At 43.6% G+C, this 25,870-nt stretch overlaps 1 protein-coding gene across 3 annotated transcripts in view; it reads right to left on the bottom strand.

The window, feature by feature from the left end:
- g3bp1 (GTPase activating protein (SH3 domain) binding protein 1) overlaps window positions 1-25,586 on the bottom strand; it is a 36,098-nt gene extending 10,512 nt beyond the window's left edge. The window contains exons 1-9 of one of the 3 annotated variants that reach the window (XM_070878083.1): window positions 25,376-25,586; window positions 22,168-22,284; window positions 20,306-20,387; window positions 18,339-18,512; window positions 16,716-16,806; window positions 9,762-9,855; window positions 8,224-8,404; window positions 7,174-7,275; window positions 6,275-6,377 (exon numbers count right to left, since the gene is read on the bottom strand). In XM_070878083.1, the coding sequence (XP_070734184.1) occupies window positions 6,275-6,377; window positions 7,174-7,275; window positions 8,224-8,404; window positions 9,762-9,855; window positions 16,716-16,806; window positions 18,339-18,512; window positions 20,306-20,387; window positions 22,168-22,262 (922 nt within the window). In that variant the 5' untranslated portion in view covers window positions 22,263-22,284; window positions 25,376-25,586. Of the gene's footprint in view, window positions 1-6,274; window positions 6,378-7,173; window positions 7,276-8,223; window positions 8,405-9,761; window positions 9,856-16,715; window positions 16,807-18,338; window positions 18,513-20,305; window positions 20,388-22,167; window positions 22,285-24,620; window positions 25,028-25,375 lie in introns of those variants that run through there. The other 2 variants (XM_070878084.1, XM_070878082.1) reach the window with 2 other exon arrangements.
- Between the last annotated feature and the right edge of the window lie 284 nt (window positions 25,587-25,870).

The following is a 25,870-nucleotide window of genomic DNA, read 5'->3' as shown; positions in this document are numbered from 1 at the left end:
TGAGGAGGAATTTCTTCTCGCTGAGGGTTGTAAATCTGTGGATTTCTCTGCCCTAGAGAGCTGAGGAGGACGAGTCATTGAAAATATTTAAGATGGAGATAAGACATATTTTTGAACAGGGAGTGAAGGGTTATGGGGATCGGGCAGGGAAGTGTAGCTGAGGTGAAGATCAGCTCAGCAGTGATCTTATTGAATGGTGGAGCAGGCTTGTGGGACCAAATGGCCTACTCCTGCTCCTATTTCTTATGTTTTTATTTTTAAGGGGCATACAGGGTAGGATAAACAAAAACGGTAAGGCTTAGATAAGAAATAGGAAATAGGAGCAGGAATAGGCCATGAGGCCCCTCGAGCCTGCTCCGCCATTTAATACGATCATGGCCTCAGGTCCACTTCTTTGCCCGCTCCCCATAACTCCTTATTGGTTAAGAAACTGTATATCTCTGTCTTAAATTTATTCAATGACCCAGCTTCCACAGCTCTGAGGCAGCAGATTCCACAGATTTACAACCCTCAGAAGAAATTGCTCCTCATCTGTTTTAAATGGGCGGTCCCTTATTATAAGATTATGCCCCCTAGTTCTAGTCTCCCCTATCAGTAGAAACACCCTCTCTGCATCCACCTTGTCAAGCCCACTCATAATCTTATACTTTTCAATAAGATCACCTCTCATTCTTCTGAATTCCAATGAGTATAGGCCCCACCTACTCAACCTTTCCTCATAAGTCAACCCCCTCATCTCCAGAATGAACCTAGTGAACCCTTCTCTGAACTGCCTCCAAAGTAAGTCATCATCATCGGCAGTCCCTCGAAATTGAGGAAGACTTGCTTCCACGCAAAGCGAGTTCTTAGGTGACCTAACAGTCCAATACGGGAATTACAGTCTCTGTCACAAGTGGGACAGACTGGCATTGAAGGAAAGGGTGGGTGGGACTGGTTTGCAGCACACTCCTTCCGCTGCCTGCGCTTATTCTCTGCGACGAGACTCAAGGTGCTCGGCGCCCTCCCGGATGCACTTTCTCCACTTAGGGCGGTCTTTGGCCAGGGACCCAGGTGTCGGTGAAGCTTAGGAAAGCATGGGCCTTACACTAAACATCCGTAAAACAAAGCAAGTATATCCTTTCTTAAATATGGAAACCAAAACTGTACGCAGTATTCGAGGTGTGGCCTCACCAATACCCTGTATAACTGTAGCAAGACTTCCCTGCTTTGATACTCCATCCCCATTGCAATAAAGACCAAGATTCACTTGCTGTACCTGCATACTAACCTTTTGCGTTCCATGCACCAGGGCCCCCAGGTCCCACTGTACTACAGCACTTTACAATTTTTCTCCAATTAAATAATAACTTGCTCTTCGATCTTTTTTCTGCCGAAGTGCATAACCTTACACTTTCCAACATTATACTCCATCTACCAAATTTTTGCCCACTCACTTAGCCTGTCTATGTCCTTTTGCAGGTTTTGTGTGTCCTTCTCACACATTGCTTTTCCTCCCATCATTGTATCGTCCGCAAATTTGGCTACTTTACATTCGGTCCCTTCATCCAAGTCGTTAATACAGATTGTAAATAGTTGGGGTCCCAGCACTGATCCCTGCGGCACCCCACTAGTTACTTATTGCCAACGTGAGAATTAACCATTTATCCCGGCTCTCGGTTTTCTGTTAGTTAGCCAATCTTCTGGCATGCTAATGTATTACTCCCAACCCTGTGAACTTTTATCTTGTGCAGTAACCTTTTATGTGGCACCTTGTCAAATGCCTTCTGGATGTCCAAATACACGCCATGCACTGGTTCCCCTTTATCCATCCTGTTCATTACATCCTCATAGAACTCCAGCAAATTTGTCAAACATGACTTCCCCTTCATAAATCCATGCTGACTCTGCCTCAGTGAATTATGTTTTTCCAAATGTCCTGCTACTGCAACATTTTCCCAACCACAGACGTCAGGCCAACCCATCTATAGTTTCCTGCTTTTTGTCTGCCTCCTTTTTTAAAAAAAAAAGTGGCGTTGCATTTGCAGTTTTTCAATCTGCTGGGACCTCCCCAGAATCCAGGGAATTTTGGTTAATTACAACCAACGCATCCACTATCTCTGCCACTACTTCTCAAGACCCTAGGATGCAAACCCATCAGGTCCAGGGAACTTATTCACCTTTAGTCCCATTATCTTACTGAGTACCACCTCCTTAGTGATTGCGATTGTGACAAGTTCCTCCCCCCTCCACCCCAATAGCCCTTTGACTATCCACTGTTGGGACATTTTGAGTGTCTTCTACCGTAAAGACTGATACAAAACATTTGTTCAGAGTTTCTACTATCTCCATGTTCCCCATCACTAGGCTTATGACAGATACCGAGAGTTCAACACTGCAGAAACCCTAGAAGAGTATAGAAAGTGCAGTGGTCCAATGAAAAAGGAAATTAGGAAAGCTAAGAGCATGAGTAACCCAAAGGTGTTTTATAAATACATTAAGAGCAAGAGGATAACTAAGGAAAGAGTAGGGCCAATTAGAGACCATAAAAGTGATGTGTGTGTGGAAGCAGAAGACTTGGGTATGGTTCTTAATACTTTGCATCTTGTTTTCACAAACGAGAGGGGCGATATAGACATTGCAATCAGGGGGAGTGTGAAATAAACAGTGAGAGAGGAAGTATTAAGGGGTTTAACATCTTTCAAAATGGATAAATCCCCAGGCCCGGATGAAATATATCCTAGGCTGTTAAGGGAAGCAAGAGAGGAAATAGCAGAGGCTCTGACCATCATTTTTCAATCCTCTCTGGCTACAGGTGTGGTGCCGGAGGACTGCTAACCTTGTACCGGTGTTTAAAAAGGGGAAAAAGGAGAGACCGAGTGATTACAGGCCAGTCAGCCTAACCTCAGTAGTGGGGAAATTAGTGGAAAAAAAAACCTGAGGAACAGGATAAATCTTCATTTGGAAAGACATGGATTAATCAAGGACAGTCAGCATGGATTTGTCAAGGGAAGGTAGTGTCTGACTAACTGGATTGAATTTTTTGAGGAGGTAACAAGGAGTCGATGAGGGTAGTAGGTTTGATTGTGTATATGGATTTTAGCAAGGCTTTTGATAAGGTCTCACATGGCAGACTGGTCACGAAAGTAAAAGCGCATGAGACCTAGGGCAAAGTGGCAAGTTGGATCCAAAATTGGCCCAGAGGCAGGAAGCATGGTTGAATGGTGTTTTTGTGACTGGAAGACTGTTTCCAGTGGGATTCCGCAGGGCTCAGTACTAGGTCCCTTGCTTTTTGTTGTATACATCAATGATTTAGACTTGAATGTAGGGGGTATGATTAAGAAGTTTGCAGATGATACAAAATTGGCTGCGGTCAACAATGAAGAAAGCTGTAGACTGCAGGAAGATATCAATGAACTGGTCAGGTGGGCACAACAGTAGCAAATGGAATTCAATCTGAAGAAATGTGAGGTAATAAATTTGGGGAGGGCTATCAAGGCAAGGGAATATACAATAAATGGTAGGACACAGAGAAGTGCAGACGAACAAAGTGACCTTGGAGTGCATGTCCACAGATCCCTGAAGGTAGGTCAGGTAGATAAGGTGGTTAGGAAGGCATACGGAATACTTGTATTCTATGCCTCGGCTAATAAAGGCAAGAGTAGGAAGGTTATGCTTGTACTGGATAAACCACTAGTTAGGCCACAGCTAGAGTATTGCGTGCAGTTCTGGTCACCACGTTACAGGAAAGATGTGATTGCATGAAAGAGGGTACAGAGGAGATTTAAGGGGGTGTTGCCTGGACTGGAGAATTTTAGTTATGAGGAAAGATTGGATAGGCTGGGTTGGAACAGAGGAGGCCAAGGGGAGACCTTATTGAGATGTATAAAATTGAGGCGCCTAGATATGGTGCATAGGAAGGATCTATCTCCCTGAGCAGAGATTTTAAACCCAGGGGGCATAGATGTAAAGTGATTGGTAAGAGATTTAGAGGGGATTTGAAGGGAAATGTATCCATCCAGAGGGTGGTGGGGGTCTGGAACTTACTGCCTGAAAGGGTGGTACAGGCAGAAACCTCACCACATTTAAAAAGTACCTGGAGATGCACGTGAAGTGCTATAACCTACAAGGCTACAGACCAAGAGCTGGAAAGTGGGATTAGGCTGGAAAGCTTTGTCAGCCGGCCCGGCCTCCTTCCATGCTGTAAATATCTATGTTTCTAATTACACATGAAGCTGAACACAGAAATCACCAAAAGTCCCACATCGATCTTATAATGAAGGGAACATCACAATGAGGCAACTGATGATTACTGGGCCTAAGACGCTGTCCTGAGAAACTCATGCAGCGATCCCCTGGGACTGAGGAGAATGACCTCCATCTTCCTTTGTGCCAGTGGAGCTTTCCATCCAATTCCCATTGACTTAAGTTTTACCAGGGCTCCCTGATGCCACACTTGGTCAAATGTTGCCTTGATGTCAAAAACAGTCACTTTCACCTGAACTCTGGAATTCAGGTGTTGTGTCTATTTTTTTAAAAACTCTCTCGTGTCCAAGATCAGACTATGCCGGTCATCAGCTTTGGAGCAGAGTGATCCTGGCAGTAGCCAAATTGAGCATCAGTAATCAGATTATTGATGAGTAAGTGGCCCTTGATAGCACTGTTGACAAGTTCTTCAATCACTTTGCTGATGATTGGGAGTAAGCCAATAGGTTGTTTATTGACCACTTTGGATTTGTCATACTTTGTGGACAGGATATACCTGGACAATTTCCCACATCACTGGGTAGATGCCAGTTTTGTAGCTGTACTGGATCCGCTTATCCAAGGGTTCTGGAGCACTGCAGCCAGGATATTGTCGGTAGCCTTTCCTGTGACCAGTGAACTCAGCCGCTTGTGGTCACGTGGAGTAATGTGAATTGGCTGAAGACTGGCACCTCTAATGGTGGGGACCCCAGGAAGAGACAGAGAAGGATCATCCACTCCATACTTCTGCCTGATGATTGGTGCAAACACTTCAACCTCACATGCTGGGCTCCATCAATTAGGGTGTTCATGGAGGCGCCTCCTTTCATTAATTGTCCACCACAATTCAAAGCAGACATTTAGCCTGATCCAATGGTTGTAGGATCACTTGTCTGCCTGTAGCCTGCTGCTTTTTGTTTAGCATGAATGCAAGTCTTGTATTGTAGTTTCAGAGTTGGCACCTTATTTTGAGGTATGCCCAATGCTGCTCCTGGCATGCTCCTCTACACTCCTCATTGAGCCAGAGTTGGTCATCTGACTTGATGGTGATGGAAGAGGAATTTACTGGGCCATGAGGTTGTCGTTACGAATGTGAATTTTTAGAATATTACAGACAAAGGCTGTAATACTTGTGCCTGTATGCCAAGAACGAATTTAGTCAAATGCTTGCAGATTTATAGGGTTACATTAACCTGAACCTACTCACGGCCAATCACAGAGATAACATTGGCCATACAAGATGTACACATTACAGCCAGTTCATCTCTCCAGATGCCTACCTTCATCCAGCAACTCACTTCAATTGTTTTGCTTTTTAAGCTTGGCTAAAAGGCCATCACATCTCCTCAAAGACCCATTTCCCACGGTCAATCTCCATTCTGACATTTTATGCTCTTAAGTTGTGCAGAAAAACATTGGTGTTTTAGGGTCAGCAGGACACAAAAGTAGCAATACTGCCAAAACAATACTGAGCCTCCAGTATAGGAGTGATAAAGCAAATCTAAATGTAAACATATGGAAGCCTGGCCTTAAAGACTGCGACAATAGCTCATAGCAGACACATGGTCAGTATTTCAATTTTAGGTTTAACTACAGAACTTAATACAAGTGAATTATAGCATATAGTATAAAATAAAAGTAACTATATTGTGCAAAATGAATTAACTATTTCTCAATCTTAATTTTGAACAGTTATAGATCATGGTAGCATAACAATTCTGCTGCTATTGATGGCCCACAGCACCTCATGACTATGCCCCCTCTTGAGCTGCTGAATTAGTTCTAATTTATCCCACTTAGAATTGTAATACCTGTACTGCCACACGACACAATGGAGCGTGCCCTCCATGTGAAGATGGGACTTGGTCTCTACAAGGATTGTGTGGTGCTCACTCCTAACCTATTCCCTCACGTTTGTTCTGACTATCTGTCACAAGTTGGGTACACATTTCTCAGCTTGATTTGGAGACTTAAATATGGTAATGACTTATGTTCCAGATATCCTAAATAAAAACTATTGCAATCACAAACTTCTTGTGTAACAGCATTTTACCTGGCCTGGGACCCCGTGGTGGCACACCTTGCCGTTCCCTAATTCGCTGATCCCGAGGCCTTGGGGGTGGAATCTGTATTTCTGGTTTTGTCTCCGGTCGTGGCTATAAATAGAAATAATTTAATAACCATCTGTTCTTCTCGTACTATACTTCTCAAAAAAAAAAAAATTATTCAGATAAATATCATAAAAAAACACTAAATTTGAGCATTCACATCCCAAGGGTGCAGCATTTAATATTAATTTAACCTTACAAGAGTGTTAAGTGTGTGGAACTGCTAGAGTCCCACTGACATCCAATCTCATTCACTTTAGAAAAACTGAGATCACAAATGCATGAAAAAGAACCCGGCAGCATGAATTCAGGTACATACATAAGCTGTAGTTTACCCAGAATTAGGTACAAATAACATTTATCAACAGAAAAGTACCGACTTTCACAGCCTAGTGTAAACATGATTTTCCACATCAAGATGGTTTCTATCAGGGACACAAGCTAAATATAAATATACACAATTCGATCTCAAGTCCCTTGAGCTCGCTGTAAGGCTTACAGAATGAGGTGGTTTCAGGTTGGATCCACCATCTATGCTGAGTGCTAGAGCTTCAGCAGGTTTACAACAATGGGCCTCAACAGCTGTGCATTAAGCAAGGGGAAAAATAGGGGTCCTGCTCACAAGCCCTGCTGTAATTGCAGAAGTGCACATCAATTGAAGGCAGAATTGGGCCTACAGATGATCAGTGGCCACTGTCATGAAGTACCAAATGGTAACTGGCACCCACTGAATTGTACCCAGTAAGCAGTCACTGCTTCAGGAAAGAGTGGGAGAAGAAAATTGGCATGGATTTTTTTGTAAGAAATAGAACTTCACTGCCAGCATTAACAGATTAATCATTACCTGTGGTGTTGGGGCTTTGACAACATGAGGTGGAATTCCAGTGGTGGGGACAATGCCACTTGGGGGCAGATTTTTACTCGTTACTGAAGCCCAGGAGAATGTCTGTGGAGATATAATAGTTAAGTTTAAGTCAGAAGCCCAGATCAAGTTATCACAGTTTAAAAAGAATGCCAATCATGCACAAAGCAACAACAAACTTTATTCAAAATATTTAGATAAGACTTTGACTATAATTGTAACAGCCCATGTATTCACTGGAGTTTAGAAGAATGAGAGGGGATCTCATAGAAACATATAAAATTCTGATGGGATTGGACAGGTTAGAGGCAGGAACAATGTTCCCGTTGCTGGGGAGTTCCAAAATCAAGGGTCACAGTCTAAGAATAAGGGGTAAGCCAATTAGGACTGAGATGAGGAGAAACTTCTTCACTCAGAGAGTGGCTAACCTGTAGAATTCTCTACCGCAGAAAGTTGTTGAGGCCAGTTTGTTAGATATATTCAAAAAGGAGATAGATATCGCCCTTACGGCCAAAGGGATCAATGGGTATGGAGAGAAAGCAGGAAAGGGGTACTGAGGTTAAATGATCAGCCATGATCTTATTGAATGGTGGTGCAGGCTCGAAGGGCCGAATGGCCTGCTCCTGCACTATGTTTCTAAAGTACAAACTTCACCAAATTGCAAAAAGCCTGACACTATTGATATGTGAATTAAAACAAACAGTCACTTTAATGATAAATCCACAAATCAAGGATAGGAACAAACCTGAAGCCCAGGATTCCTCGAATTCTGAAGTGAAAGTAAATTCAGCAAATAAAATCTCTTGATCAGTTAGCACCAGGGTTGGACTTTTTTTTTAATATAAATAAAAGCACCAAAATTTCATGTATGAATTTGCAAAATTCACTATTTTGCAGACTATTTTCAAAATCACGACCCCAAAAAAATTCAATTAAAGGATTACTGTTTAATAGAGGTAAAAATACTAATGAGTGGACTGTGGAACTAGATGTGGACGCTTCTATAGCAAAATGAAAAAAAAGTGCTCATACCCTGGAATCCTCAGCCACAACAGGTGCTGGATCGGCAGGTGGAGGGGATGGAGATTTCACCACAGGGTCCTCGGCAACTTCCTCCTCCAATACAGGCTCAGGCTTTACTTCCTCCACAGTTGGCTCTGGTTCTGGTTCTGATGCAACAATGTGTTCTTCCAAGGGCTCCTCTAAACCATTACTGTAATTGGACAATGCAAGAAGTCAAGACACACCAATCTATCCTGGCACATTTAAGTAGTTCATTAACTATTGTCCAACAATCCAAGAATCATCACCATTAATCCAGTATCATTAGTAATAATGTCTTCTTCCTAGGCAGTCCCTCGTATCGAGGATGACTTGCTTCCACACCAAAAAGGGATGAGTTCACAGGTGTTTCAATGAAGGACCTGACATTCCAGATCCCAAACTACATATTGAAGGATGGAAGATGCCTGTGCATGAATTTTTTTTCGTGTGGTGGCCGTTGCACACCAGCCACCACATGGGCTTGACAGAGCTAGGTCTTGTTCCAATGGCAAGGATTAACCAAGACGACTGGAGCCCAGCTCTGCTGCACAGATCTAGTGCGCGCACATATCGCAGTGTGGGCTATGCTCCCCCTGGGCCCTCAACACTCCTGAGGGCTCCGATCACATCACTCTACAATCTCTTGTCGCTCCTTTGCCCCAAACTTGCCACTCCTCTGCTGTTTGCTGCTTCTCCTGTTGTACCTGCCCACACTCCAATCAGTGACCTGGATTTTGGTGACGTCCAATCCTGACAGGTAACAGCAAGGACACTGGCAGAGTAGCAGTGATGGGAGAGTGAATGCTGTCATCCTGAGAGAGGACAGCAGGTTCGTGCTCCATGGAGCCACTGTCACTCCTCCTGGGGTAGCGCCTCAGCAATACTAGTAATCTGTTGGTGAACAGATTGCTAGACTGCTGTGACACCCTACAAGGTATGTATTTTTTTTCCAAAACTCTTCTATCACTTTTCAGTAATGAGCACACTGGGGGGGAAAAGCAAAGAATGAAGTTATTCATTTCTCAGCATTGAATAGAAAGGAGAGATTAACGACCCAAGAACCACTGGGATCACTTAATTCCCTCTGCAAACACAGGATAATGTACACCTGTAACCCGTCATGTCAAAATAGTCGTGACATCCAAAATCTAGGATAATCCTATTATTACAATCTGTAAACAAATAAGAGTGGCTTCATTCTCTACCATAGTGTCAAAATACTTTTGTATCCCTTACCAAAATGCAATTGAATTGCCGTGACTCAGACGGAGTTCCAAAAACTATTAAACTTGTACAACTTCAATTATAAGAGTAACCAGGATGAAGACAGAGAACTCCTCTTAATCTGCCCATTAATTCATTCCCCGGGACAGAGTTGTCCAAGCTACACAATAAGATTCCATGACGGGTAGGAACTGTTTCTAACAGAACGAGTGCCCCAAACTCAAATAAGTAACCAACCCAAATATGCAATCCCAGAGCTTGAAACTAAAAATATCAACGTAGAGCAATGAACATTCCTTTACCTCACGGCTGGGTCATAGTAAACTCCACTGTCATCTTGGACAGCTTCTGGTGATGGCTGACGCTCTTCAGGTTCCTCTACTTCTTCCTCAGACTCTGCAATAAATAAACCAGTAAGCAACTCGAGTCTCACCATACAAAGCATCCCAAGATTATACTAATGCCCAAAGAGGCAACATGTTGGCTGGATGTTTGTATAATGCCCAGCTACATCCCCTTCCTGAACCGCACCCATTTGACAAAGAAAGAAAATATGTATAGCGCCTTATTCTTTGACACAAGAATCTAGCTAATGCCCAACTGCTATTGCACTAAAGGTCTAATGTGCTGATGTTTAACTGCCATGAGAAACATTATCTATCCATGCATGAAACACCACAATGCAGTGATGCACGATCTCTGGAACATTTCCACTATGACCTCATTTTCAGATAGGAGGAAGCTTTCCTCAATGTAGTGGATTGTTTTGAGACAATTCCTTGGTGAGTGAACACTTATAAACAGCAAGCAACATGTCAAAGATGTTTGTAAAAGGGTCTATTTCAAAATCAATTCAATTATTGCCACTACTCAAGCTGCTATCTCATTCACAAGAGAGCAACAATTGCAAGAAAACAGTCAGTGACATCGCTTTGGCAGAATCTAAGATAAAACACATGGTCACTGCTCAGGCCTTTAGGAGAGTGAAATGTAGTTCCAGACATTGAACTGACCAACAGTGGGTAACTATATCATGCTCTGAAAGTACGGTACCCACCACCCATGCTTATGGAGGGCAACAATCTATATCGGGCAATTTTCCATAACCATAGAAATCAATTAAAGGTGCCGCTTACTATGCATCAAGTGTGTCAGCTATTTCGGCCAATTCATAAAGCTCTTCAAACCTTCGGTGCTAACGAAGAACATTTGAAATCCTCTAATATCCTGACATTCCAGTGGCAAAATGATTTAGACTAAACAAAAGAAACTCTTTATTTATTTTGCACAAATCAGAATAAGAGGTAGCAGTGAAAGCTGCCAGTACTGCCTACGAACTAAGCTGGTGAGGGAGTAATGGATGGCCCAGGTACACAGAGAAATTCATCTCAGTGCGTATTTAAAAAACATTTATCTTAAGTTTTAACTTTGAACTAGTTTCTATACAACCATCGCATGTTGCCAACACCTTGCCACTCCAACGCGAGTTGATCAATTTGATCAAACATTGAATTGTGGCCCCGGCTCAAACACTGAACCGGCCCTGAAATTACTCTTCAGGAGAATTTTCCTACCAGATCAGAACAAAGCCCAGAGTTGGAATCAAAACATTACTAAAACACACTTCATATTGAAATTGATAGTGACACAAAAAAAAACTGTTGGAAACTGATGGTTCCATTTACTTCAAACACCACTGATCCGATCCTCCAGCAACAGGCGGGAGCAGAGAAAGAATATACTATAACTAAAATCACAAAGTTTATTGATTTGAAGTTTAGGCACAACTTGAACAAAGCTTGTCAGTTATTTTTCTAAACTGAAGTTACATTTTATATAGATTGACCCTATCCTACATCATGGCCACAGCAGCCATTTTGGAACTACAGTGGAAGCAGCTGGTCTAGTCCCTGATCAATTTGGACCACCACCATGATATGTTTTTACTAAAAATGGATCCTGCTGCTGGAAAATATCAAGCTAGCAGGTTAAAACATCTAGAAATACTTATAATTAATATAGGCTTAAATGTAGAAAGGGCATATAGAATTGATCAGGTTGTATTTGAAGAGTCAGACAAAAGAGTAATTGGCGTCCATTTTGAAACTTCAAAAAAGACACCGATTTCAAAGAATAATGACCGATATCCTCCCCAAAACATCTCTGCACATCAGAGAAAATGATATACCGTTCAATACTTGATGTGACATCAGGACCACAGTTGCATTAACTATTACATTTTTCATTAGTCACATTCCAGAAAGACAGGGTACTTGCTAGACACAAAGGGCCAAATTTAGAGCAACAAAGGGGTAATATGGGGGTTGAAGGCAGTTACGGAAGGAGTGAGGCCAGAGAGAGATAAAAACAAGATGAGAATTTCAAATTTAAATATTAGGGGACCAGGAGCCAATGTAGGTCAGTGAGGACAGGTTTATAACAACCCTATCATTATTACACAAATAGTATACACATCATAGCCCAAGTGATAAAGATAAACTTTATAGGTATGTGTGCAAGGAAAATCCAAAGCCAACATTCCAACATTCTGGTTAAATGTACCAATGAAAGTATGACAAAAATTCAGAAGTAAACTTGTTGGAACAAGCTGTGGACCTGTACTCTAAAGCCTTCCCATTCAAGGATCTTTCTGAAAAATCTCAAATTAAGAAAATCTTTCATTGTTGCATTTTTGGCATGGCCTTCATGACCAGTCAATGCTATAGGTAAACATATCACTACCTATGTTAAGGATCGAATAACTCCATGAGGCCAAGTACGGTGAGCTAGTTCAGGCATGACCTTACTCCAGTTTATTTATTCTCAAAGTGAGGATTCAACATGGCTGCCAACATTATCTACACGGCTTGTACGTGTCAGCCAGTGACCATTAGGACTCCGACAGCCGCACCCTCCGGTGGCAGGTGAAACCCATTTAACAGACATAACATCATTCCCCCCCCAAAGTCCTTGATACAGGTTGTATTTGCAAGTTGAGAGGGTCCGGGGCCTTCCGCTCCCTGGTTGATCTTCTCAGTTCGAACCCAAGCTTGGGCGAGTTAGTAGGACCATTGCTGCATTGCGGAACAGTCGGTCCAACAGGACTGTTGGGGATTGGAGGTTCGTCTTCGTGAATGACACAAGGGTCAACTGATGGTTGGATGTGTGTTGGTTGTTCGATGAAGACATCATCTTCAATTTGTTCTGGGTTGTCTGTGAATCGCAGTTTGGTTTGGTCGATGTGCCTCTTGCACGTTTGGCCATTTAACAGTTTGACTACAAACACCCTGTTCCCCTCCTTGGCCAAAACCATGCCAGCAACCCACTTTGGACCATGACCATGATTCAGGACAAACACACGGTCATGAAAAGCAATGTCATGTGATACAGGCGCACGATCGTGATACCATTGCTGCCATTGCCTTCTGGTTTTGACATGATCATTGAGATCCGGGTGTACAAGGGAGAGCCTGGTTTTGAGGCCATTAACAGCTCAGCAGGAGGGACCCCGGTGAGCAAGTGGGGTCTCATCCAATAACCGAGCAGAATGTGGGACAAGCGTGTCTGTAGGGAGCAGTGGGTCACGCGTTTTAGGCTCTGCTTAATGGTTTGGACAGCCTGCTCCGCTTGACCGTTAGACGCGGGTTTGAAAGGGGCAGACCTGACATGTTTGATGCCATTACGGGTCATAAACTCATGGAACTCAGAACTGGTGAAACATGGTCCATTGTCGCTGACAAGGACATCGGGCAGGCCATGGGTGGCGAACATGGCCCGGAGGCTTTCAATAGTGACTGTGGATGTGCTGGACGACATGATTACGCATTTAATCCATTTGGAGTAAGCGTCCACTACCACTAAAAACATTTTGTCAAGAAAGGGGCCAGCAAAGTCTGTGTGGATCCTTGACCACGGTTTGGATGGCCATGACCACAGACTCAGCGGAGCCTCTACAAGCGCGTTACTCAGTTGCATGCAAGTGTTGCACTGATGCACGCATGACTCCAAGTCCGAGTCAATGCCGGGCCACCAAACGTGAGACCTGGCAATGGTCTTCATCATGACAATGCCTGGGTAGGTACTGTGTAAATCTCATGAAAGTTTCCCTGCCTTTTTTTGGTATAACAACACGATTACCCCATAACAGATAATCAGACTGAATATACAATTCATCTTTGCAGCAGCTATAAGGCTTAATTTAATCCTGCAATTCCCCCGAGAATGGCAGACCAATTTCCATTTAGGACACACCTTTTTACGCTTGACAGTACAGGATCCTGGCTGGTCCAGGTCCTAATTTGGCGAGCCATCACGGGTGACCCCTCACTCTCGAAGGCATCCATGACCAGCAAGTCCGTGGATTGCGGCATTTCCACCCCAGTTGTGGGCAATGGTAGCCGGCTAAGCGCATCAGCAGAGTTTTCAGTGCCTCGTCTGTGGCAGATGATCATAAGCATATAATGTCAGTGCCCATCTTTGGATGCGGGACGAGGCATTGGTGTTTATACCTCTTTCTCTCAGAAAACAATTAAATGAGCAACTTGTGGTCCGTTTCAAGCTCAAACCGAAGCCCAAACAGGTATTGGTGCATTATCCTAACCCCATATACGCATGCTAAAGCCGCTTTCTCTACCATACTATAGGCTCTTTCAGTCTTAGGACAGACTTCTGGACGCATATGCAACTGGTTGGAGTTTGCCTGATACAATGGCTTGCTGGAGTACACAACCGACCCCATAGGATGAGGCGTCGCAGGCCAGCACTAACCGCTTACATGGGTCATAGTGTACCAGTAATTTATTGGAACATAGCAGGTTCCTGGCCTTCTCAAAAGGTTCTGTCTTGAGATTTGCCCTAAAGCCAGTCATCATCCTTTCTCAGCAACATGTGCAAGGGCTCTAGCAATGTGCTCAATCTAGGTAGAAAGTTACCAAAATAGTTGAGAAGACCCAGGAACGAACACAGCTCCGTCTCACTCTGGGGAAATGCACTTGGAGCATTTTAGCCTGAGTCCTAATCTGTCCAGACGACATAGAACCTCTTCCAGGTTGTGCAGGTGTTCGGTATCGTTGCGACCGGTGATCAGGATGTCATCTTGGAACACGACGGTTCTCGGGACGGACTTCAGCAAACTCTCCAAGTTTCTCTGAAATATGGCTGCCGCCGAACGAATTCCGAAAGGGCATCTGTGGCACATAAACAGTCCTTTGCAGGTGTTGATGCACATCAGTTTTTCAATGATTCGACCAGCTCCTGTAAGCGGAAGTCAGGTCCAATTTGGTGAACGACTCTCCTCTCTTCTCCCCACCCCCCGCTAGCGTTGCAAACAGGTCGTCAGCCTTGGGTAACGGGTACTGATCCTGCATCGAGACTCGGTTGATCCTTACTTTGTAGTCACCGGAGATCCTGACCGCGGCATCACTTTTCAACACCGGGATAATTGGACTAGCCCAGTGAACTCGACTGGTGATATGATTCCTTCCCGCTAAAGTCTGTCCAGTTCAATCTCTACTTTCTCCCTCATCATGTACGGAACCGCCCGAGCCTTGTGATGGACAGGTCTTGCATCCGGGCCTAGGTGGATCTGCACCTTGGTTCCCATGAAGTTGTCGATGCATGGTTCGAACGAGGGAAACTTGCTCAGCACTTGAGCACACGAAGCATCATCCACTGATAAGGCTTTAATATCGTTCCAGTTCCATTTAATTTTCTAAAGCCAACTCCTGCCGAACAGCATTGGACCACTGCCTGGAACGATCCACAACGATAAATCATAGACAGCTCCATCGTACGATACCTTTACTGCCGCGCTGCCAATGACTGGTACGAGTTCTTTGGTGTAGGTATGCAGCTTCACATTGATTGGGCTCAGTTTGGGTCTTTTTGCCTTAGTGTCCTACAGCTTTTCGAAAGCCTCTGGCTCATTATTGACTGACTCGCGCCAGTGTCCAATTCCATGGATACCGGAACCCCATTTAATTTAACTTCCAGCATTATTGGAGGACTTTTGTTAAAAGAATGTACCCAATACACTTCTTTGTCCTGTACCTCGGGTTGAGTTGCCTGTCCAGCGTGGATCAAACGGCATCGATCATCCTCAGCCATGTGGTGTGTTGCAGCACGCTTGCTCGGTTGCGGACACATTCGCTGAAAATGCCCCATCGTTGCACAGCCTTTGCACACGTATTGCTTGAATCGGCATCGATGGGCCTGATAGCCCCCGCAACGCCAACAAGGCGAGATTTGATTCACCCCCGATGGCGGACTTTGAGCAGTTACAAGTCGGACGAACGCGGAGTAGGCCCTGCCATGTGCAGCTCTGCCTGCCGACGATATTATTTTATGCACAGTACTTGCCAGTGAGTTTCGATGCTGAGAAGATATTGGTTGAGTTTTCGTCCGTGGACATTCATACCTGGGCGATTGTGATGGCCCTACTCAGGTCGAGAGATTCAGCAGCTTGCGAAGGATGACCTCGTGGCCAATGCCAAGCACGAAAAAGTCCCGCAGCATTACCTTCAACGCAGCTCCAAAGTTGCACGGCCCAGCGAGACATCTCAGGTCAGCGACAACTTCCGCCATGTCCTGATCCTCGGAGCGATTGTGCATATAGAAACGATACCCCATGATGATGCGTTCCTTCGGTTTAAAGTGGTTCCGAACCAGCGTACACAATTCATCGTAAGTCTTATCTGTTGGTCGAGTCGGAGAGAGTAGATTCTTGATAAGGCCATAAATTTTTGACCCACAACAATGAGGAGAACCGTCCTGCGCTTAAATGCGTTATCTGTTCCTTCCAATCCGTTGGCTACGAAGTACTGGTCGAGGCGATGAGTGAAATCCTACCAGTCTTCCCCTTCCACGAATCTCTCCAAAATACCAACAGACATGGTTGAGTGAAAGTTCGTATTTTTAACTAGTCACCAATTGTTAAGTATCGAATAACTCCACGAGGCAAAGTACAGTGAGCTAGTTCAGACATGACCTTACTCCAGTTTATTGATTCACAAAGTTAGGATTCAACATGGCTGCCAACATTATATACACGGCTTGTAACGGCAGTAAAACCCAGTTAACATACATAACAACCCATGTTTATGTTTACTATACTATTCAACTGCATTTCAGACAGACAGCAAACTACAGGTTAAATGTACAAGTGCAGTAAAGTTGAAACTCTCATAATTAGTGAGGGATCAGTATGGCTGGATGTGTCCACTGCTAACTAGAGAAATTATTGAAGAATGTTTGCTTACCTTCAGGGGGCTCAGTATCTGAATCCCCAAAGACTTCATCTTGATAGCGGAAAATATCATTGTGGACATAAAACTTGTTTGCAACAGAACCCTGAGGAAAAAAGATGTGGCAACAAATCATAGCAATGAGCATTAATCATTTCCTTCCCCTTACAAAATCTTATACTGTGCATTTCGCTCTGTACCATGTTCAATGTGAGCATCACGTTTAACACTTGGGCAGTACCGTAGGCATCACTGAAGAATGGGCTTGGAAATTAAATCAGGTTATGGTGATTTCTTTTTCCCCCCCTTGCTGTTTTTTTTCTGTTCTGAAAAGACAGACTCCTTGATGGATAGATTCCACAGGCACCCTCCATCACCTCACCCAAGTGGCCAATTTTCATAGGTGAACCGTGACAGCGAGTTTCAGCATGCTTTGTAACCAGTGATCATCATAGACAAGCTTTGATCCTGCCCGCCCACATTATGCAGAAAGGTACACTTTCAGCAATTTAGCAATCAGGAAGCCTTGCGTTTTAAGAGCATCATCGTCATGGCAAAAATCTGCTAACTAGACAGTACAGGAGATGCCACAGCACCAAAGTATCATCATCATAGGCAGTCCCTTGGAATCGAGGAAGACTTGCTTCCACTCTTAAAAAGAGTTCTTAGGTAGCTGTACAGTCCAATACAAGAGCCACAGTCTGTGTCACAGATGGGACAGATAGTCGCTGGGGGAAGGGGTGGGTGGGACTGGCTTGCCGCATGCTCTTTCCGCTGCCTGCGCTTGATTTCTGCATGCTCTCGGCGACGAGGTTCGAGGAGCTCATCGCCCTCCCTGATGCACTTCTTCCATTTAGGGCGATCTTTGGCTAGGGACTCCCAGGTATCAGTGGGGATGTCGCACTTTGAGGGTGTCCTTGTAAAGTTTCCGCTGCCCACCTTTGGCTTGTTTGCCGTGAAGGAGTTCCGAATAGAGCGGCGCTTGCTTTGGGAGTCTCGTGTCTGGCATGCCAACTATGTGGAGCTGATCAAGTGTGGTCAGTGCTTCAATGCTGGGGATGTTGGCGTGGTCGGGGTTGCCAACGTTGGTGCGTCTGTCCTCCCAGGGGACTTGTGGGATCTTGCGGAGATATAGTTGGTGGTATTTCTCCAGCGACTTGGTGTCTACTGTACATGGTCCATGTTTCTGAGCCATACAGGAGGGCGGGTATTGCTACAGCCCTATAGACCATGAGCTTGGTGACAGTTTTGAGGGCCTGGTCTTCAAACACTTTTCCTCAGGCGGCCGAAGGCTGCACTGGAGGCGGTGTTGGATCTCGTCGTCAATGTCTGCTCTTGTTGATAGGAGGCTCCTGAGATAAGGGTAACCAAAGTAACCAATAAAAATACTAGCATGAGTTTTCCAATAACCAAATTGCCCAGGTTCAAAGTCTTCAACTCCAGATATGATTTAATTATTTGAAGTATTTTGTGCTTATGGAAATATAATAAAAACAAGTTTAAAAACAAGAACTTCAGCAAGTCACTGTGTAGAAGACTTCTATGAAGCTTATTGCCCCTCTCCCTATCAGATGTCTTACACACTTCAAAAGAACCCAAGGTAAATGTACTACAGTATTATAATACTAGCTCCCTTACCTCAGGTGCTAGGACGAAAGTCTGCATGAAGCGCCTCATGGGCTGTCTGTTGTTGGACAGCTCACCCATAACTTGTACTACCACCCCATCGTTCAATGTAGCATGAGCATCTACATGTCTGATCTTCGTGTGGCAGTCACGGAACTGAAGAGACATAACTTTCTTGTGGATTTCCTACAGAAAGAAAGAAAGCAAGCCAAAGTTTTCAGATTATGAGATCCTACCATTGACAAAGAATGTATTTTGATATTGCTTTAAACATGAAGGCTGGTCAGATGAAAACAATCCAGGCAAACCTTAAATTTAAGTTTGACATTTCAAACTGCTTGGATCTGCCTGCACATAGATCTCTTGTACTTCATATTGGTAAAATTCTACATTAAGACAAATTGCCAATGTGAATTTGCTACCAAAATAGAAAATAAGGGAAGGGTCACATCTGAACTGTATCTTGTCTGTTCTCTCCACAGATGCTGACTGACCTGCTGTATGTTTCCAGCATTTTCTGTTTCCGCTTCCGATTTGCAGCATTACCTTCCTTTTCACTTGATAGGAATTATGTGCTGTTTTAAAGAGTTTAGACCTAGGTTATATAAACAGAATTAACATTTCAAGTCTGTGACCTTTTGTCAGAACCTGAAACGTTAACTCTGTGTGTCCCTCTCCATAAATGCTGCCAGACCTACTATTTCCAGCATTTTCTATTTATATTTCAGATTTCCAGTATCTGCAGTATTTTACCTTTAAAATCACGTGATACCTCGAAAAGAAAAGAACTGAGCGAACAAAATGTTGAGCTATGTTACCAAATCAATAGAACTCAAGTCTGAGGCCATCATGCTGATCCTCTGCTCATTACTCCACAGCTTGAAAACTGTGCTCAATGCTAGTCAATGAAAGACATGGAAACATTCAATCGCTGGAAGAGATGCAGAGAAGGGCAATGAGACTGATCCTTAGTGTCAGAATAGTGCACGGAAAAATGTTTAAAAAAGCATGGGACTCTTCAGTCTTGGAAGGCGGCATATGACAGGGGGTTTGAGCATATATGAGCAGGCTGTAGCGATTTCTGGGGTATAGTTCTAGGAGTATCGGCAATCATCCAACCTAAACAATGAACACTAGCAAATTATTCCACAAAGGAGGGAGAGGAGGAAAATAAAAAAAGTCATAACCATGTCTAATTCTGTCCTCACCGAATGTCTACATACATACTATCCAGCAGTAAGTGACTTGCAAGGAGCAGTCACCTCTAAGTGTGTCCTTCATTATCCGGGTATTGCTAACTCTGTTTCTACACCTGTACTTGACCCTGATGAAAAATCTCATCAGTTTTAATTGCGTAGACACAAAATTAGAATCTACATGTAGCATTAGCACAGCAGTGTAATTTGTCTGTCAGTCAGTCTTAAGGAGCTCAATGTGAAGGTTTATTTATTACTTAATCCAACCCTACTGCTAAAGGTAAATAACTAGGTAAGTTGGGACATTTCAAGAACATACCAATTGGTAAATTAGTATCAGTGCACATTTTCCAATAACATTGGCATTACATAAATGATTAAATCAAGGAAATATATTTCTAACTAAAAGTTTTAATACCAAGAGCAATAGCAAGACAATTGGAACAAGCTCTCTTTAGCAGTAGGATTATTAGGTAATGGAATATTAAAGCCTCAACTATATATGTTAAGTCATTCAGTAACAGGGTCTCAAAGAAAATCTGGAGATTGCAGTCTGCCAAGGCATTTATAGCACTGAATCCAAAGTGCCACAATGACAAGAGTCTTGTTTCAGGTAGCAGAGCTCAAATTGCAATCCTTCCCCTGAATAGTAACCAGTGCCAAAAGCACTCTGGTTTTAACCTAGATATACAGCAAGCAGCTGCAAATCTCACACACACTAGACCCACTAGATGCTTTTGTAAGAAACTTTATACATTATGTGTACCGGCTAAGATACATTACCGCTTGTCCGTACACTGCCTCTGCTGGATCTCCATTTGAAGTCAATCCACCATGAACATACGAAGAATTCTTTCCATAAAACCTACAATACAAAACATTTTTTTTATTTTTTTAAGATGGAACATCCCCATCAGTGAAGGTAAGAGAGAAAGTGCACATCACCATGAACATGTACGTCATTCTGCCATGATCAAAAAGGATTTAACATACAGCACAATCATGAGAAATAATCAAATACAAGAATGTATCCCACTTATGAATAATAATTAGAATTTTGGTTTAAAGTTTATATATATATGCAATCTGAAAGACATATAGGGATTCAGGACAGGAGGGAAGAACTTTAATATGTACAAAAACCTCCATCCCTGAAGCTTCCAATATACACAAAAAAAGCTATTTGCCCAAGGGTCAATGGATTCTTGGACCCATTGAATGCAAGCTTCAAACGTCAAAAAGAAGAAAACTTACACCCTTAGTTATCAAAATTCACAATACATTAACATGGAAGAACTCCCTAATGCAGTCAATTTCAAATAAACACGAGTAAAGATAAGTAACAGATGCAATCGTTAGCTGTTTTGAGTTATGATGGTCTGGAATGCATTGTCTGAAAGGGTGGTGAAAGCAGATTCAATAGTAACTTTCAAAAGGGGAATTGGATATATACTTGAAAAAGAAAATTTACAGGGCTATGGGAAGCAGCAGGCGAGTGGAACTAACTGGATAGCTTCAGTTCAAAAAGTCGGCACAGGCACGATGGTTGAATGGCTTGCTTATGTGCTGTATGATCCTATGTTTCAGCAACTGTTTACTCCTCGAGTATCAGTGTCAGCGCTATTTTCACTCACCAGTAATTCCCATATGTAATGGACAACATTACCTGCAGGTAGCGGTCACATTTTAGAATTAATTCAGAGCTGCAATGCATCAATGAGTTAACATAAGCCATATTATATAAAACCATAAAACTGAATTCTTATTGCAAAATGTTAATCCATTTACAGAACTTCAAAGACAACAAAAATGCATACAATGGAAAGAATACCCCACATTAATAGCTTGAGAGCACTCGTGTACAAGGAAGCAACTACTGCCTGCAACTGACAGATAGATTAGCCTCTGTATTGGAAGAACAGGTATTTTCTTAAAATTCTAGGTTGGGGACAATCTTTCAGTAAACAATGAGTTTGTAAATTTTAGTCTGGCAAAAATACAAAGGAAACATTATGTAATTGAACAGGTTGTATTAAATATTCATATCTATAATGGTTATTAATGTTAGACCACCAGTTACATATACATGTGATTTAAATGTAATCATCCAGGCCAAATCTGTAATAAATAGAACATGTTAGTAAGTGCCAGGGCCCTTTGCAAAATATAATCTACAAACTTGCTACAGTCTGAGCCAGCAAGAACTTTCCTTCAATTTCTAATTAATTCTGCAGAGGACCCAAGGGATTAGTAAAATATAAAATTCACCAACCCGGAGGAGGAAGGTACTGAGCAGAACTGCAGGAACTAAAAGATATTGTAGTTCTAGTCTAGCTTTCAGAATGCAACTGGCATGACCAAAATGAACATGTTTAAGTATTAGCCATCAGCCAGCTAACTGCTGCACTCTGGGGTGGCAAGAATCGGCAAAGCGACCTTTAAGAGCTGGCAGAAACAGATCAAACAAGTGGTCCCATTCATCCTGAAAGTGGAACTCATTTCTTTTTTGTCTCTTGCCATAATTTCCACACCAAAATGACCCCAAGCAACCACTTCCCAGGCTTCAGTGGACTCAAGTCACAAATGTGCTCTTGCTTTCATTCTACATAGAAAAGCAGATGTTTGCAAAAAAAAAGTTAGCTTACCTGTGTAAATAGTCAGGGGCCTGGTTCAGCAGTGTGTAATACTGCCTCACAAATTCCCGCCCTACAAGCAGGGGACTTGGCTTCTCCATCACCATCTCTTTGGTCAACTGAGAATTGCTATAAAAAGAATTTAGAAAATAAACAGTGACATCATGGTAGGGTTATACAAACCAACCATGTTCAACTAAAGTTAGTTCAAAGATTCGTGCCAAAAGCATAAAACTACTCCGAATGCAGCAATAAAAACTCAGACACAAGGATTGTTACACTGGTCAAACAAGGTCTCCCGCTCGTGTTGGACTAGTGATGGGAGCTTTACTCTCCATTTAACTATACAAAGTCCAAACTGGAAGTGCTTGACACATCCTAGGTGCCTGAAATGAGAAGATGTTCTATACTCCAGCTCTGGTACCCTTCACCTTGATAAGCACAAGTTATAAAAAGTCAATACATTTTTGAAGCTGGGGACCAGTGATCACTTCTCGTGACCTGGGTTTGATTCCAGCCTATACAGGCAGAAGAGGTTAGTTGTAAAAGTCCTACGTGAAATAAGATTGGGCAATCTCAACCTAACTTCAAGAGGACACATATTCATAACACAAAATTTATAAAATTGGCACTCTCCCCCAGAGTCAATGGGGGTCCGCCAGGATGAAGCAGAAAATGGAAAACTGTCACAATGATTCAAGTGGGTGCTCATCTGAGATCGGAGAAGTTTATGGGAGTGTTCCTCTGCACCTAGCCATAATTTTATCCAACTAGCCATCAGGAGAACTAGTCTTTTTAAAAAAAAACCTGGGCAATAATTGAGAATAACCCACAGAACGTCTTCATTTTACCCACAGAAGCCAGGCAGCACATTATCACCCTCATAATGCCACATGCGGTCAGCATTTGACACATGACTCCAAAACTGAGGGCCATAATTAGATGACAGTCACCAATAAATCCACTGGGGAATTCAGGAGTAACTTCTTTACCCAGAGTGGTCAGAATGTGGAACTCTCTGCCATAATGAGTAGTTGAGTTATCTAGCATAGATGCCTTTAAGGAGAAGCTAGATAAGTACACAAGGGATAAAGTAGAAATTTATGCCGATAGGTTTAGATGAGGCCTGTTTCCGTGCTGCAAATTCTATGCAACCAGTTTCAAAACTCAACATATGCTCTCTTCTGAATTTAGAAACCATCAACTTTTCTGCACAATTATTTTGGAATTCATATTTGCAGAATTATTCAGTTGAACCACACATTGATGGGATATCAAAAATATTAGGAAGAGTGAAAGTATAAGATAATAAGCTAGGCTATATAACAACTTTTAACGTACACTTTTGTACTCTAATCACATAATGCACCTATATTCCACTGTAGAGTACTTTATTGGTGAGTCAACCAGTTTTGCTTTCAGGTCACCGAAGTAATTAATGCCACAGTGAGCCCATGATGATTCTATATTGTATTATGACACTGTATGGAAGGTGGGTCAGGCAGTACGTGGGCAGAAAGCATAGCCACAGCCACTCAACCTGCCCAATTTTAAGAAAGGCAGCGCTGATAAGGTAACAAGGGCGATTTTACTTTTCAAGCAGCAATTTTCCACATTCCTGGTTTGTTTATGTAAGGAAGTTGTAGGTTAGTCTCTTTATTAGCATTATTCTAGTCATGAAGTCTGTACCTTTAAATTGGTCATCTCAAGATTACTTTTTGGTTTTCACTGACATTCTCACACAACTTATTTGCTTTTTATTTTTAAAAGTAATCACTTGTCAAAATAGTCAGCAGATATGTAAACATCTATACTTTTAAAAAAAAATAGCTGTCCATATCACCTTATGAACAGATTTACTTGGAGAATCATTACTCAGGCAAATGTCACAAAAAAAACACAAACAGAAGAGTCAAAAATTGGTATTGCCAAATTACTGAGAAATGCTACAACTTTCTACTACGGACTTCTAATAATGAGAAATAAGTCCAGTTATGTGGTTAAATCAGAAACACTCAAAGCCCTGCAACACACTTGTTTCCTTTTGTTTCCCCATTCCTCAAACTACCATGACCGACAGGAACAGGTCTTTTCAGTTTCTAGTTCCATCCTGGGCAATTCTGCAAACACTGCAGGACTGGAGAGTCCATTTCCAATTTTTGGTTGTAGTGTCAATTGCAAAACAGTGTGAATTGCCAAGTTTCAATCAAATAACTAATTTACAAAGAAGCATATACATTGTGAAGGTTTCTCCTCTCCCTACCCCTCAAGAATTGAGGACAAGAGCTATCTGGCCATTTTAGCAAAGCGGTAACATTATCAGACAATAGGGTTTTCATTTTGCCTCAAAGGGCAGGCATTGTTCTCCCTTTCCAATTGATCCAGTGCTATATGCAGGATTCATTTTCACGAGAACTAATACAGGTTTAAATCAGAGTCTTTGCCGAAAGCCCTGAAAAGCTCACCACTGATCGGGGATCAACTCACAGAAAGGGGACTAGGAGAAAGAGAGATCGCCAGGCAATGCCCAGCCCTGGGACCCTCTCTCCCTCCGCCCTGCCACACGCTCGATAAACCGATGCAAGGTCTCTGCTGCCGGGATCGGCACAGCGCGAACGAGGGGGGGGGGTCGGTGAGACCGAGATGGACACGTGGAGAGGGGAAGCAAGGCCGCAAAACGTAGAAAGGCGGGAGGAGAGAAAAGCAGCGGGCTCAATCGTCGGAAGTATCCGGCGCGGGACCACATTTAGAGCGGCGGCTGCAGCCGGAGCCCGGGGCCAGCCTCTCCGGGCCAGCCACGTGCGGACTCGGGAATGGCATCACAACCAGAGCCCTCCCTCCCGCGCAGCAGGCCCGCCATCAACCCCGGAGATGATAAGGAGAGGGGTGATGAGCGGCTCTGGTGGCAGCAGGGTCGGGGTGGGCCATTAACTAGTACCCGAGTCGCCACAGGAACAAAGGCCGGAGAACAATCCCCCAAACAGCACCGCAATGAGGAGCCCGGCCGAAAGGCCGCACAATCCCATTCCCTCCCTCTGTGCCCAACCGCTGCAGCCGGCGATCAGGACGCGAACTCTGGGCGGCGTGTGTGAAGCCCGAGCCAGGCCGCCATGCCATGTCTGTCTGTATAAAATGGCGGCGGCCTTGCCACCGGCTCCAGTCCCTCCGCTTGTTTTTCTCCCCCCTCACACTCACCACTCACCACACACAACACACTTACCTCAAGGGGTTTGGGGGGGGGGGGGGGGAAAGAGGCCGAGGTTCAAGCGAGTACTGAGTGACCCGAGGGGTGGGGGTGGGGGGGAAGGGAAACGGCGGTTTAAAACCCAGCGGTTCTCAATCCGCGCAGAAAATAAATGTTTTGTATTTTTTTTTAATTTTATAAAGAAATCCTCCCCGCACCGCGACCGAGAGCGCCGGCAGGATCACACACTAACCTGTCAGCAGAAAGGCGGCGTTGATTGACAGCCGCCGCAGTCAATCGGGGGCCGCCTTGCGCCGCGATGGGCGGGATTCCCGCGAAGGTAATCCAATGGGAAGCGGGGGAGGGCGGGGCTCAGTCACCAGCGAGTTAGGTGGAAGCGCGAGGCTGCAGGAGCTGGGAGACCCCGTAGAGGGGGCGGGTCGTCTATCCCCGCAAAAGCCAATTAGATTCGAAATCGGGTTTGACTGACATGTAAGAAGGCGGGCTCTGGCTGAGACAGCTGTCTCCATA

This window comes from Pristiophorus japonicus, chromosome 4 (assembly GCF_044704955.1).
Source record: "Pristiophorus japonicus isolate sPriJap1 chromosome 4, sPriJap1.hap1, whole genome shotgun sequence".
Lineage (NCBI taxonomy): Eukaryota > Metazoa > Chordata > Chondrichthyes > Pristiophoridae > Pristiophorus > Pristiophorus japonicus.
The sequence above is the reverse complement of the archived record's forward strand: the minus strand, read 5'-3'. Positions and strand labels throughout refer to the sequence as shown.